Below are 16760 nucleotides of genomic sequence, written 5' to 3' on the forward strand. Positions count from 1 at the left end.
CACTCCTGTTATTCAGCAATGTTTAATATTTACAGTTCTTTTATTTTTTAGGTAAGATGGCAAAGATTTATTGTTCAATTGATACTGAGTCTTTAATTGTCCTTTATAAGGGATTCATAAAGCATGAATAGTCCTCACTTTAGATTAGGTCACAAAACTGGATGAAGTTGAGTTAATAAAGCATTTATTAACATACAAATTAACTGTTAATATATGCCAGGGCAATCAAATATAAAAATGTTGATTGAAATAGTTTATTAATCATTTACTAGCACATTCTGAATGATCTTAAAAACCTAACTACTCTTAAATACAAATGATTTGTAAATAATGTGACACTTAATTTAGTAATGAAAAAATGATCAGTAACAGAGTGTTATTATTTTAAATGTGCTTATAAGTCAAGAATAGAGCATTTGTATCTGCAGTTATAAACTGCTTACTAACATCAGTTAATGTAAAGGTAATGCTTAACAGATAATGAATCCACTATTAGCTAAATCTTAATAATGATGCATATTGTGTAGTTATTATAAAGTGTTACTTATAAATCTTCTCAAGTTCGTTTTTATATTCCCTTTCATTAAAGAAAGGCATACACATTTGAAGCCACATTATATTTGTTATAATTTACAATAAGCTTTCATTAGTTAATGCATTTAAAAACATGAGCTAATAATAATAACACTAATAGTACAGCATTTATTAATTATCATAGAGAAGGGGTGTCAAACTCTATTCCTGGAGGGCCGAAGCCCTGCACAGTTTAGTTCCAACCCTGCTCCAACACTTACCTGTAGGTTTCAAACAAGCCTGAAGGACTCAATTAGTTTGATCAGGTGTGTTTAATTAGGGTTGGAACTAAACTGTGCAGAGCTGCGGCCCTTTTGGAACTGAGTTTGACACCTGTGTCATAGATCAACATTCACTAAAGCATTATTCAAATCATTAGTTAGTCGAGTTGATAATAACTAACAATGAATGACTTTGTTTTCATTTAACAAGCATCATAACCACCTTGGTTATGTTGTGCACCTTAAAGGGTTCACTAACACGATTAAATACTGTAATAAATGTATTTTCTTGTTAGTAAATATTAGAGCTGGGTAAAGATTAATAGCATCCAAAATAAAAGTTTGTTTTGACATAAATATGTGTGTTTTTATATTTATATATATATTTATATATATATATATATATATATATATATATATATATATATATATATATATATATATATATGATATGCACACATACATAAAGACAAAATTATATAAAACCATTTTGTTACATAGATATTTAAATTTATATATAATTTATATCATATACATATATATTTTACATCTAATATTAGTGCTGGGCAAAGATTAATTGCATCCAAAATCAAGTTTGTTTCCACCTAATATCTGTGTGTGTGCTCTGTATATTAGTATTATGTATATATAAATACAGACTTGCATGCATATATTTGAGCAAATGTTTATTTACTTTATATTTAGCTATAAAATACAATGTATATATTAACATTTAATGAATGTGTGTATTATAAAACGATTTTAATATCTGTGTAAGAAAATTGTATTGTATAGTCTTGTTTTTATGCATGTCTGTGTATTACACATACCAAGTAAATATATAAATAATACACACACATATTATGTCAAAACAGACTTTTATTTTTGATGCGATTAATCTTTGCCCAGCACTAATAAACAAACATTATAAAGGTTTCCCCAAATATATGCATGCATCGGTGTATTTATACATGCATAATAAATGCATACAGTATCCATGTCAACGCACTTTGATTTTGGATGTGGTTAAACGCAATTAATCCAGAACTATTAAATGCATAAACTATTATTGTAACCTTATTGTAAAGTGTTACCTTTTTTATTTTTGAGTGAATTAGATTCTTAAATTCAGGTACCAATTTCCATATGTGGAGACATTTTGGATGTTTTCATTTGTTCATTGGTCAGTCTCGTGCTGATTTGCATGTTAATGCAGGTAAAGCATTGCACATGCATCCTCAGTAACGCATTCGTAAAGTTAAAGTTGGTGCATGCACTTTCAGCTGATCTAAAAGGGAACGGTTTAGTAAAAAACAAAACGCTGAACTCTTGTTAGTGTCGTCAGGCCTGATTCTGAGAAACATTAGCAGTGCACAGTAAATCAGGGTACATGTACTAGAGATTATATATTTATACGAGCAATAATGAAACGCTGCCTTTTTCAATGCATGACATTTTGTATGTTGAAACTGACCTTATTTTTAACGCAACATTAATGGTCCTTTTCGATTAGTATTTTATAAGCAACGCATTGTATGTAGCAGGGCAGTTTTTACAAATAAAAGAGTGTTCTGTTCATCAAACCTGCTGTGCATTTGTGTCTCTTGGTGATTTGTTAAAAATATATTTAAAGGATAATATTGCAATTATTTTTAAGCTGAGCGAGCTAATATTAATCCAAAAAACAAGCAGGCTGTGTCCGAAATTGCCTGCTGCTTAGTAGGTACTGCATTTGACTTTAAATGTACTACTCGACCGTTAGAAAAATGTGTTCTATATAGTGTGAATGTGATTAGTATGAATGGAAATTAGACGTATTGCATCTGTCAATTTGTCATGGTCACGTGACCTTCCCACGTCAGTTGCATCACTTCAAGGCTGGTTTATACTTCTGCATCGAGTGATCGGCGTGACTTACTGCGCCTGCCTTGTGCATAGTCCTGCATTTATACCTCACAATGCTGTTTTGTGTTGCTCTGCAATAACACATCCGAAACGCTAGCTGGCAGTAAGGTTTTTATGTTCCTCTGTGTCGAGTTCTTTTGCGGGTGTTTGGTTTTTTCTGAACGCTTGGCTTAATGTACAAGTAGCTAAAACTCGCTCATTCAGAAGCGGGAACGGGCGGATGTGCAACAACTTTAATCATAGGATAAACACAAACAACAGCTCCTTCACAGGACTGCACACTTGTAAACACTCGCTCCAACGGGTTTGCGTGGCTCTCGGTTCCGCCCACACTGATCACAGCTACCAAGCCGACCAATCACAGAGCTTATGCATCACTGCGACTTGACGCAGAAGTATAAATCAGCCTATTGATGAATTCTCTCGTGGTGATATGGGATAGAGTGTCGTGCATCATGGGCTTGTTTCAGTAAGGAGGTTCAACCAACTCTGAGTTTAAACTTGATCTCTGAGTTGATTTACAAAGTTTCCATTAAATGTCATTAAATGTATTTGCAAAACTGGAATATCGCATAAAAGATGTGCGAATAAAGCATCATTTCCATCCAATGAATCTAAGAGAACAAAATTATCAATCCCGGATTATCTGGCGCCAAATATTAACAGAACAAACGGAATTTACTGCGTTAGAAGAAGCTGCGTCAATCTTTTCTTTTCCATTCACACACATTTATATCAGCATATGATTTCTTATAACAAACCTTTTTTTAATGTGCATACTGAAATTTGTTCAGTAAATGTGTTTTCATCGCAGTTTATGCACATCCTTTCTTAATGAATAAAAGTTTCTCCTACGCAGTTATGCACGTGTTTTTTATGCGCATTTTCAAAAGTTATGTGCATCATGATGTTTCCATCAATCGATGGATTTTTTTATGCGCATTTCCAAAATGAGCATTAAAATAGGTGGGTAGAAAAGTAGAGCTAAGGCGAAAAATACGCTTCGTCTTTAAAAAAAAATGGGAGCCGACAGACAGAAACTCAGAGTTTAGAGAATAAAACCTGCTCCTGACCAGGTTAGGTTCACAGAGTAAGTTACTATAGTAACTGACTCTGAGTTAAAGTTACCTTTCTTTCAGAAACACTCTTGACTTACCCTGCTTTCTCGAGTTTGACAAACCGGCCATTTCGAAATGGAAAACCAAGAGTTTCTCTCATTTCAGTGTTAAAGTACTCTGAGTTTTCACTTAACCTTCCTTCTAAAATGGGCCCCAGAATGCTCACTTCAGAATCTCGCTGGAAGTTGTAGGTCATTCGGGTACCTTTTTGCATACTGAATTCGGGCAAACTACTCTGCCTGCATACTGTTTTTAGCGTACTATGTAGTATAGAAGTATGCAATTTTGACACAGCCACAATGTTTAACGCAACATTTTGAACATACTGGCAGTTATGTGTTAATAAACTACTTAAATATACTAAAAATAATAAACCTACAGAGAACATCATCATGTTCTGACACTTTAAATATGTTAGCAACATGCTAACTCATGATAGCAATGTGCAAAAATATAATAGCAACATATTAAACTTACACGCAATGTCCTAAAATTAACTGGCAACATGCTAATTCATGCAAGTAATGTGCTGTAACATGATGTAACTATATTTACATCCTAAAACATGTTAGCCAAAACATGTTTGAAAGGGGACCTATTATGCAAAATTTTAAACAGTTGTGTGGCAATAGTCTGTGAATATAACCAGCTTGGTAAAAACGTATTCATTTATTTTATTATAATCACACTTGATAAAAACACATTCTTTCTTGTACGTGTCATCAAAAGGTGAAAGCCCCGCCCATTGGTGACATCTCTCCCTCATTAGCATAGAACTTCAGTCTCATTTTTTTTTATCTGCCACTATGCTGACACACAGGCATCTGTAGCTCCTCCTTCTTCTTCTTCGCTGCAGAGTCTCATTTGAATTTAAAGCGACAGTCACCAAAACAGCACAATTTGGATCAAAGCATAAAAGGGGCCGATTCATAGAGTTATAATTCATAGTCGCTTTGGATAAAAGCGTCTGCTAAATGACTAAATGTAAATGTAAAAATGTAAATGTTATAAAAAATTATTAGTATTAATTAAACATTATAATAATGTTATTATCACAGCAGCAGAAGACCACATCGGGTGCCACTCCTGTCAGCTAAGAACAGGAAACTGAGGCTACAATTCGCACAAGCTCACCAAAAGTGGACAATAGAAGATTGGGAAAATGTTGCCTGGTCTGATGAGTCTATTTCTGCTGCAACATTCAGATAATAGGGTCAGAATTTGGCCTCATCAACAAAAAAACAATCATCCATCCTGCCTTTTATCAATGGCTCAGACTGGTGGTGGTGGTGTAATGGTGTGGGGGATATTTACTTTTGGCCCATTAGTACCAACTGAGCATCGTGTCAACGCCACAGCCTACCTGAGTATTGCTGCTGACCATGTCCATCCCTTTATGACCACAGTGTATCCATCTTGTTCCAGCAGGATAGCAAAATCTCAGAGGATTATTTCCAGTACCTTGTTGAATCTATGCCATGAAGGATTAAGGCAGTTCTGAAGACAAAAGGGGTCCAACTCGGTACTAGTAAGGTGTACTTAATAAAGTGGTCGGTGAGTGTATATTAATATAATATTGAACAGAAGAGGATGTAATACTGAAAAGATGTCTTTAATATCTTCATCAATAGCCTTTTGTACCACACTTAAAGCATTACATGTGCAATAAAATTACAAGTTTTCTTTAAAAAAGAACAGATTTTGCAAGGTTTCATGTAAAACAATCATTCGCAAGTATTTCAGCGTCTCAAAGTGACCTTACATAGTCAAGTCAATATATCCATGTCGATATAGTTTTATCTTTCCTTTATTCTCTGCGTAATCCAGTTTCCTCCTCCGAGATGAGAGTTTATAGTACAAACTAAAATGATTCGGCTGACTATTGAAGACTGATAATGATGATGATGGTGAAGGTCAGAGATTGGTGTCGGTGAACATGGTGTGCTCTTTCCTCACAGTGCTGAAGCCTTTAATGGTTTCCACAAACTCCTCGCCTTCAAACTGTTAGACATGCAGACATTCAAGAATTAAACATCGTGATAATGAACATAAATATTGATACCATAAACACTTAAATACACCCAATCGTTAATTATTATTAACTTTTCAGGGTTCTTTTTAGGAATATTTACATTTTATTTTCAGTGGTGTGTTCATAAACAATAATAACCTATAAGTTTTATATATCATATAGGGCCTTTAAAAGTTACTTTCAGTACTCTCTCTTAACAGAAATAATGTCTAGTTTAGAATATAAAGTCATGCTGCAGTGAAAACAGAATGAATATTGTGTCTGACTCCATCATGAGCTTGGAGGACTGCATCCATACATCTCTGCAATCACTCAAATCACTGATTAATAAAGTCATCTGGATGGCAAAGAAAGCGTTCTTGCAGTATTTTTTGGTTATTAAGCCTTTTAAAGTAACTTTTTTTGCATCACGATAATACTGTATACTGTAGTAAAAGCTTGAACAATTAATTGCAACAAGAAAATATGAGACCGTCATAGGCCTCCATGTGAAAATCATAATTTAGTGACGCATCCTTAATTTCTCCATCAGAGAGTGCTTGTGTTTCTCACCAGGCCGCTGTCCAGACGTCTGAAGTGCGGCTCCCATGATTCCTCATCTTTCTTATCAATGATCTGACTGACGCTTCGCTGCAGAGGATTCTGGGTAAACAGACCTGAGACGGTCAGTACACCTCCCTCACCTTCAGCAGAGCCGACCTCCTCCAACACCTTACTCTCCACCACCTCCTGGAAAACACAGACACTAATCAACAGGGGTGCTTCATGTTATATAGATGGACATTAATACAGTGTTCTATTGCAGAGGAGACAGGAGCGTGATGTGACATGAAAACAGCAGAGCTTTTATTACGCCACAGTCCAGCGCTTTCTCTTCCTTCACGTGGAAATGAAGCAGCTGTTTTATCAGACTAAACACATTTTAGGCTTCAGTTATAATGCTGCTCTGTGCAGTTTAAATAAACACACAACATATTAAAGTGTCGTTGCTGTTAAATATAACGCCGAACTGAAAATTTAAGGTGTTATTTATAAGAACACTCACCGGCCACTTTATTAGGTACACCTGTCCAACTGCTTGTTAATGCAAATTTTTAATCAGTCAATCACATTGCAGCAACTCAATGCATTTAGGCATGTAGACATGGTCAAGACGATCTGCTGCAGTTCAAACCGAGCATCAGAATGGGGATGAAAGCTGATTTACGTGACTTTGAGCATGGCATGGTTTTTGGTGCCAGACTGGCTGGTCTGAGTATTTCAGAAAGTGCTGCGCTACTGGGGCTTTCACACACAACCATCTTTAGGGTCTGCAGAAAATGGTCTAAAAAAGAGAAATTATCTAGTGAGCGCCAGTTCTGTGGGCGGTTCTGGTAGAAGGGCAACAGTAACTCAAATAACCACTCGCTACAACCGAGGTATGCAGAAGAGCATCTCTGAACGCGCAACAGCAGCAGAAGACCACACCGGGTGCCACTCCTGTCACAAAACGTTGCCTGGTCTCATGAGTCTCGGTTTCTGCTGCGACATTCGGATGGTAGGGTCAGAATTTGGCGTTAACACATGAAAGCATGGATCCTTTCTGCCTTGTATTCAGGCTGGTGGTGGTGGTGTAATTGTGTAGGGCAGGGGTGTCCAAACTTGGTCCTAGAGGGCCGCTGTCCTGCTGACTTTAGCTCCAACTTGCTTCAACACACCTGCCTGGAAGTTTCTAGTACATCTAGTAAGAGCTTGATTAGCTGGTTCAGGTGTGTTTGATTAGGGTTGGAGCTAAACTTTCCAGGACACTGGCCCTCCAGGGCCAAGTTTAGACACCCCTGGTGTAGAGAGATATTTTCTTGGCACACTTTGGGCCCATTAGTACCAATTGAGCATCGTGTCAACACCACAGCCTACCTGAGTGTTGTTGCTGACCATGTCCATCCCTTTATGACCACAGTGTACCCATCTTCTGATGGCTACTTCCAGCAGGATAACGCGCCATGTCATAAAGCACAAATCATCTCAGACTGGTTTCTTGAACGATGAGTTCACTGTAGTCAAATGGCCTCCACAGTCACCAGTTCTCAATCCAATAGAGCACCTTTGGGATGTGGTGGAATGGGAGATTCGCATCATGGATGTGCAGTCGACCATTCTGCAGCAACTGCGTGATGCTATCATGTCAATATGGAGCAAAATCTCTGAGGAATATTTCCAGTACCCTGCTGAATCTATGCCATGAAAAATTAAGGCAGTTCTGAAGGCAAAAGGGGTCCAACTCTGTACTGGTAAGGTGTACCTAATTAAGTGGCCGGGAGTGTATAAGAGATATTAAAGATGAATTTATTGTTTATCTAGGTCTCCTATAGAGCTGTTAGCTTATCTCAATGCATCTTCCGAGTCCTCAGGTAATTCACTCTTTATTCTTTCTTGTTTGTTTGTTGTTGTTGTTTTGCCATGTCACAAATCACATCTTCATAAACTAAAGTTATGCAGCCTGTGTAAAACAATAGTTCACAGATAAATGCAGAGGAATCACCGACCTGGTAAAATCCCCTGTGTTACACATAATACAATCTATTCATTGGGCACTGTCATAAGTTTACTACTTTTAAAAATCTTGTTACCATACTACTGTTTTCAGACACTACTCAAGCATGGAGTCTTTAATTCTCAAACTCCACATGGTGGCGCTAGTGGAGCTGAATTTATTTTCTTGATTATTTATAGTTATATACATTAAACACTGCACACGCAAATGAAACTATAATAACCTATAGTCAATACTTTAGTGTTTTGAAGCGTACTATAGTGAAGTATGAATTAGTCTATTGGGCAGTATGGTGGCTCAGTGGTTAGCACTAGCGCCTCACAGCAAGAAGGTTGCTGGTTCAAGTCCCAGCTGGGTCAGTTGGCATTTCTGTGTGAAGTTTGCATGTTCTCCACATGTTAGTGTGGGTTTCCTCCGGGTGCTCAGGTTTCCCCCACAGTCCAAACACATGCAATATAGGGGAATTGAAAAATCTAAATTGGCTGTATAAGTGTGTGTATAAGTGTGAATGTGAGTGTATGAGTGTTTCCCAGTACTGGGTTGCAGATGGAAGGGCATCCACTGTGTAAAACATATGCTGGAATAGTTGGCGGTTCATTCCGCTTTGACGACCCCTGATGAATAAGGGACTAAGTCGAAATGACTTTATTCCATTAGTTCACTATAGTTAACACTACACTATTCTATAGCATTCATTAAAGAGCTGTAAATACTATACAGAATAATAGACTTTACTATTAGAATGGTCAAAAACACTACAGTACTCACTATAAATAACTATTGTGTGGGCTTATTTTCTTGCTTAATCTGGCTGTTTTTGTCATGCAGCAGATGTAAATAAGGCTCTGACCTCCATGTGCATGGTGTACGCCTTCAGGGTGACTGTGTTTGGAGAACCCACCGTTTCTGGAACAGAGTCAAACTGTCAACAAACAAACAGGTGATTAGCATTGAACAGACAGAAAGACAGACAGACAGACAGACCGCTTTATGCTCACCAAACTAGAGAAAAACAATAGTTTGCACCGTTCTCCAAATTGTTTTTCTGAAATGGTTTCACTGGACGATCATCTGATGTGTCACTTGTATGGAGCCCTCGTTCATCAGTAGGGCCAGACAGAATCTGCAGACGTTTTTTGCTATTTCTGCTGAGAATTTTGGTAAAAATCTGCGGATTTCTGCGGAATTATTTTTGGAGTATCCAGCGGAGTGTCATAACTAAAACCTTAATATATTATTAAAAAAGTAATAAATTACGAATAAAATGAATTTATTCAGATTTACACATTTACTCAAGTAAATAAACAGAATTAATAATGGGCTTAAAATCTGCGGAATTCTGCGGAAAATCTGCGGAATTCTGCGGAAAATCTGCGGAATTCTGCATGCGCAGATTCCGTGTGGGCCTATTTATCAGTCATAAAATACTACAAATACAGCTACAAAAAAAGACAGTTTGAAAATTAGTTTCTATGGGTTTACGATTCATAATGTGTATGAGGAAAACAGTTTGTTTTATTTTGTAAACCACACACACATTCATTCATTCATTTATTCAATTTCAAATGTTTTTCCGGGACTGGGTCGCAGGGCAGCAGCCTTAGGAGAGAACCCCAGACTTCACTCTCCCCAGACACTTCCTATTTTAAGGTCACATAGATAAAATCGTGCGCATATGCAACCAAGAAAACGGTCACAATTTTGACGCCTGCAAATTCAAATTCAAGCAGGTTTAAGCACTTTGTCCAAAATCCAAGCACTTTTCTAACCTTGGAAACACTATATTAAAAATCAAGCATTTTCTAGGATTTCCACCACTCTTAAGAACCCGATAAGATGCTCGAATCTTGCCTAAGGTGGCAAGAACGGCCATGAGGATTGCTCCAGATGGATGCCAGCCGCATGGTAGACCAAAGAAACAATGGACGGAGAGAATTAATAAAGACTTGAAGATTGTCAACGCATCTCCAGAAGATGTCCTGAACAGGACCAAATAGAGAAAACTTTGCCGAAGAGTAGAACCTGCATCAGCGGGAACAAAGCCAGAATGAAAGAGAGAGACTGTTTGGTGCCATCTTGTGTCTGAATAATGTGCAGGTTAGTGTATCAGCTCCATTCAGCTGTTTTCATTTCTGTCAGCTTTGTGTTTGATTAAATAATCAATAAACTATTAAGGCTCACAACAATGTTTTGTCTAATTTTAATGATTTGTGTCAAGTAGCTGTTTAAAAAGCAGGATAAAGTACATCCAGGCATAGGAATAGTATTTCATAGGAATAGTATTTCCTAGGGTTTTAAATTTTTCTAGGAACTGAGTCACAATACAAAAAGAAATGGTCACAGCCTGGTTCATGCAGACTTTAAAGGTCCTGTAGTGCTTTGAAATGTGCAGTTTTTATTCAAAATTTGATGTAATCTCAACTGAGACATGAAGAGGGGGCAGGACACAGAGTAGAACAAATGAGAAGCGTCTTGAAGGGGGTGGGGCTAATCAGATATTAGAGAGCATTTGATTGGTCAGAAAATCTTAAGATAAACTGAAGTGAGGTGACGTGAATCAAACTGTTGATCCGTTTAGGCAAGTGTCAAATTGCAAGGGTGTTGGCTTGCATGGTTCAGGATCTGTAAAGCTAAGCATCGATGAATTTGCTCTTCAGTGTTTGACTCTCAGTAATGATTTAAACCACACTGAACTGAGCTAAACTGAACTGAACTTAAACACTAAAAACTGAACTACCATGATCCAGATAATATGACCATTTATGTGAAGCTGCTTTGACACAATCTACATTGTAAAAGCGCTATACAAATAAAGCTGAATTGAATTGTTTATTGATTTATATCTTAAAAATATGAGTTTTGTCACTGTTTTGGAGCACACTAGCTTATAGATATAACATCATTTGAATTCATTCATAGGACCTGTAAGATAAGTGTTTTGTGTTTACCAGGTATGAGTTTCCGGGCGGGCTGCGGCGCTGAAGCTGTAGTGGGATGAGCGGCGGGCGCTCTCGGCTGAGCGGTGGTCGGTTCAGAGCCTTCTGTAAAACCACAGCCAGAAAAACTGCCAGCAGCAGGAGCGCCACTCCGGCCATCAGCACGATGAACCACAGCTCACGGTAAAACAGCGACCTGTCCACGCCTGCGCCCAACAGACCAGCGGCAGCAGTACTAGACTCCACACCTGAAGACCACAGAGACATGCAGTTAGTCACAATGTTTAGCCCTGCTGTGAATTTATTTTCTTTTTTAAATTATTTCTTAAATGATGTTTAACAGAGCAAGGAAATTTTTCACAATATTTCCTATAATATTTTTTCTTCCGGAGAAAGTCTTATTTGCTTTATTTTGGCTAGAATAAAAGCAGTTTTTACTTTTTAAAAGCCATTTTAGGTCAATACTATTAGCCCCTTATGCAAATTTTTTTTTTGATTGTCAACAGATCAAGCCATCATTATACGATGACTTAAGGAGGTTAATTAGACAAGTTAGGGTAATTAGTGAAGTCTTTGAATATCACTTTAAGCTGTATAGAAGTGTCTGAAAAATATTATGTGCTGTCATCATGGCAAAGATAAAATAAATGAAAACAAACAACAAACATCAATCCAAGGTACTCAAAAGATGTGAAAAAAATGTTAAAAGCCTTTGTTCACATGGCTTATCTTTAAAAAACCTACGCGTTTCGGCAGAAGGGTAACAAGGATCAGGTGCGTCTGGAGTTTCTTTTAATTGCCCCGGTCTCATGACTTGATTAGAATATTGAAACCATACTATAACAATATGTACTATAACAATATGTTTTACATATGGCAGATGCCCTTCCGGCTGCAACCCAGTACTGGGAAACACCCATACACATTTATTTACACAAACTCATACACTTTGACCATTTATTGTCTTTTTTGGCTTAGTGCCTTATTTATCGAAGGTCGCCACGGCGGAGCGAACCACCAATTCATTCATTTTCATTTCGGCCTAGTCCCTTTATTAATCAGGGGTCGCCACAGCGGAGTGAACTGGCAACTTACACGGCATATGTTTTACACAGCAGATGCCCTTCCGGCTGCAACACAGTACTGCTAAACACCCATACACACTCATTCACACACACACACTCATACACTACGACCAATTAAGTTTATAAAATTCTCCTATGGCGCATGTGTTTGTACCATGGGGGAAACTGGAGCACCCAGATGAAACCCACACCAACACGGGGAGAACATGCAAACACCACACAGAAATGCTGGGGATCGAACCCGCGACATTCTTGCTGTGAGGCGACAGTGCTAACCACTGAGCCACCATGTCCTCCCTTAATTTATCCATTAAAGCCAACTAAAAGCATCATCAAACGAAGTGGATCAAACAAATAAACGATGGTGATGAATGATTCACTCACCGGTGTGTGTGTCCGTGGTTCCTCTCATGGGGGTGCAGGGACCCCAGCAGTGTGTGCGTGTCAGCCGTGAGCCCCCGTCTCAGACATTTTCAGCCGTAGATTGAGAAAACACTAGAGTGAAGGACAGAAAGCGCTGTGTGAGGTGTCTCTGCTGCTGTAATTGTACTCCAGTGCTCCATGGTAACAGGAGGTGACGGAGAGATCAGTTACCGCAGTGAAACGCTCTCATTATGAAAAGAGCCATGCGCTGAACTGTTAGAATTCTAGTTAGAGTTTGCAAAGTAAGCTTTTCTGAAATGATACTATTAAGAGGAAAGTCTGAATGTGCGAATGTAAAACCACATTATAGGAGTAGTATAGTAATCTAAAACTAGTACCTAAAGTTCATTGATAAACTTTGATGTTGGTTTGAGAAAGTCAAACGTTTATGGCATTGTTAGGTGGTTGCTAAGCAGTTGCTAAATGGCAATGCTCGTGTACATGTTTGATCAAATGCTAATACTTAGTAGGCATTTCTAGCATATGTTGTTGCATTTAGATTATCATTCATAGCATGTAGCTAATCGTTATTAGCACTTGGGTTCCATTATCATTGTTATCATGCATAGTACACAGGAAGTCCCATTTGCTAGCATGAGTCAAACAAGCCAATGCCCAGGTCCCTACGATGTTCTGATGTAGAGATATTGCTATTTTTAAATGGTTGCTAGGTTATACTGTTTTATTGCTATGGGGAGATTTGACAGGTTAGTGATGATACATCAAAGCTTCTTGGCAATATGAGTGATCTAAATCAACCCTGATGTTTCTATGACAGTCTTTATGAGTGTCAAAAACTGGACTTGAACATTATGTATTCCTGGTGTTGGGTTGCGGCTGGAAGGGCATTCGCTGTGTAAAACAAATGCTGGATAAGTTGGCGGTTCATTCCGTTGTGGAGACCCCAGATTAATAAAGGGACTAAGGGAATGAACATTATGTAAAAATGGCTTGCTGTATTTTTTTTGAAAATACAATGCTTAATAAGTGTGACGGTGATACATGCAAAAATGGCTTGCCATATCAGTAAAAAATATGGAGTGCCATATTTTGAGAAAAATAATGCTTACAAATCATTTATTGGAAAACTATAAGTCTGATAAACCTTAAAGATATAGCAACAAAATCTACCGCATCTTAATACAGCTTTAGGACAAATTTGGGGCTCGTATAATTTTTTTATATGGCCAAATTATAAAAATTTAATATTTAACATTTTTTATTAAAAAAACAATAAGTCTTACTGGCATGAGGAGATATAACAACAATCTTGAATGCAGAAGGCACATTTTGACCACATTTGGGCCTTGTGGCATGAACGGCCTAGGAGGAGATACGTTTGTTTTCATAGACAGAGTAGCATAACAGTATGTTGGCTTTCCCAAGCCAACATAACAAACTAGAACCTAAAGTTCATTGGTAAACTTTGATGTTGGCTTGAGAAAGCCAATGTGACTGCGCTAGGACTGGGAATGGCAGTTGGCAGGAAGCACGGCGGCGGTTGCTAAGTGGTTGCTAGGCAGTTGCTAAAACAATTATGGCATTGTTAGGTGGTTGCTAAGCAGTTGCTAAATAGCAATGCTCGTGTACATGTTTGATCAAATGCTAATACTTAGTAGGCATTTCTAGCATATGTTATTGCATTTAGATAATCATTCATAGCATGTAGCTAATCGTTATTACCACTTGGCTTCCATTATCATTGTTATCATGCATAGTACACAGGAAGTCCCATTTGCTAGCATGAGTCAAACAAGCCAATGCCCAGGTCCCTACGATGTTCTGATGTAGAGATATTGCCATTTTTAAATGGTTGCTAGGTTATACTGTTATATTGCTATGGGGAGATTTGACAGGTTAGTTATGATACATCAAAGCTTCTTGGCAATATGAGTGATCTAAATCAACCCTGATGTTTCTATGACAGTCTTTATGAGTGTCAAAAACTGGACTTGAACATTATGTATTCCTGGTGTTGGGTTGCGGCTGGAAGGGCATTCGCTGTGTAAAACAAATGCTGGATAAGTTGGCGGTTCATTCCGTTGTGGCGACCCCTGATTAATAAAGGGACTAAGGGAATGAACATTATGTAAAAATGGCTTGCTGTATTTTTTTTGAAAATACAATGCTTAATAAGTGTGACGGTGATACATGCAAAAATGGCTTGCCATATCAGTAAAAAATATGGAGTGCCATATTTTGAGAAAAATAATGCTTACAAATCATTTATTGGAAAACTATAAGTCTGATAAACCTTAAAGATATAGCAACAAAATCTACCACATCTAAATACAGCTTTTGGACAAATTTGGGGCTTGTATAATTTTTTTATATGCCCGGATTATAAAAAATTAATATTTAACATTTTTTATTAAAAAAACAATAAGTCTTACAGGCATGAGGAGATATAGCAACAATCTTGAATGCAGAAGGCACATTTTGACCACATTTGGGCCTTGTGGCATGAACGGCCTAGGAGGAGATACGTTTGTTTTCAAGGACAGAGTAGCATAACAGTTGTTACGTGTTTTATGATGTTAAAGTGGGATGCTGTAACATTTAAGTGAGACAGGTGTAATGTGTGCGACAGATCAATAATGAGGCAAGGTTCAGTTACTCTTATTTAAAGCTTTTTACTGAATAATTGAACTGAAACGTAACAATAATAAATGGGGGAGAAAAAAGGAAATAAACATTTTAAATTATTATCTTTAAACAAGAACAACGAGTGTAAGCCAAATCAAAGAAATTAACAAAACAAAACAAAACAATCCTTAAATCTAATGTCTAAACTAGGCGTCAAAACGAAACACAAATAAAAACCGAGATCTTCAGTGTATGCGACACCCCAACTAAACTAATTAAACTACAAAACTCAAAAATACACGGGTGGCAAAACACTCAAACTAATCTAACAAAAAATCTATCTAAACTAAAACAAAACAAACCCGATAAGTCCGTTAGATCTTAGTTTAGAAATCACACAACCATCATCATATTATGTTACTGAAAGCCAACGAAGTTCAACAAGCAAACTCGAATTATCACAGTACTGAGAGATCACAAAATAGAAGAAGCATTTGCGCAAACAAATTGCGTGGAGCACAAAGGGTACGCCGAGGCAGGGCGCACACCACACACTGGTCTGACAGGGCTTTAAATCCTTGCGGCTCGACCTGGGATTGGTGAAACCGGAGAGCGTCATAATGATGATGGACAGAATAATAAACCAATAAGAAACCTAGGATTGAACAAACGAAGAGGAGGGTGAAAAAAAGACAGAAAGAAAACATAAATCATAACACAGTTGGCTTTCTCAAGCCAACATAACAAATAACAATAATAGATCGAATATATATTATAAGGACCTCAAATCACCTCTCAGAACACTCTCAGCAAGTGATGGACTGGTTTGTTTATCCTCTGCTGGGTCACTGTCTGGACAGTGATGAGTTGTTCCCCCACACCATATCTATGGGAGTGACCCTCTGCGTCAGGTGGGGTGATGCTCTGTCTCTGCTCAGTCACTTTTTCCATGGTCAATACCTGCCCAAATATCTCTCACTCTTCAGTGGAGTTCAGTGGTGAAGCTTCGATTGGTGGGTGACTGTAAGCCGGGGTCCTGTTCAGGCTCTGATGTGTGTTCTGGTGGTGGTGGGGGTCAGAATAATTATAGCTACTGCATTTGGATTAACTTCACGATCATTGAAAAAGTTAAATATTTAGCTTTATTGACATGACTTTAGTGGAGTTCAGTGGTCAGAATAATAACAGCTACTACATTTGGATTCAGTTTTACTTCACGACCATTAAAGAAAGAGAAATATTTACGTTAATTGACTTAAATTCAGAAATCTGCTCCAATTCAGTTCGCTTTATAATCTTAACATACGGCCTTTAAAAAAACAATTACAAATCATTACTGATGAAACAG

The 16760-nt window shown here is 37.7% G+C and overlaps 2 protein-coding genes across 4 annotated transcripts in view; one reads left to right on the top strand and one right to left on the bottom strand.

Moving 5' to 3' along the window:
• Positions 1-2377, top strand: part of fez2b (fasciculation and elongation protein zeta 2b) — a 21763-nt gene extending 19386 nt beyond the window's left edge. For 2 of the 3 annotated variants that reach the window (XR_012395635.1, XR_012395634.1), the window contains one exon: positions 1-608. This exon is cut by the window's left edge and continues 1078 nt beyond it. The gene's annotated coding sequence lies outside the window, so the exon portion shown is untranslated. The other variant, XM_005160865.6, reaches the window with a different exon arrangement.
• A 3035-nt stretch (positions 2378-5412) lies between these two features.
• Positions 5413-13003, bottom strand: si:ch211-57i17.5. Its single transcript, XM_688399.10, has 5 exons — positions 12788-13003; positions 11331-11566; positions 9233-9304; positions 6402-6578; positions 5413-5818 (listed from the first exon to the last, which is right to left on the bottom strand). Exons 1-5 carry the CDS (start codon positions 12813-12815, stop codon positions 5732-5734), a joined length of 600 nt encoding a protein of 199 aa, XP_693491.6. The 5' UTR covers positions 12816-13003; the 3' UTR covers positions 5413-5731.
• Positions 13004-16760: the final 3757 nt, after the last annotated feature.

Source organism: Danio rerio, chromosome 20 (genome assembly GCF_049306965.1).
Source record: "Danio rerio strain Tuebingen ecotype United States chromosome 20, GRCz12tu, whole genome shotgun sequence".
Taxonomy (NCBI): domain Eukaryota; kingdom Metazoa; phylum Chordata; class Actinopteri; order Cypriniformes; family Danionidae; genus Danio; species Danio rerio.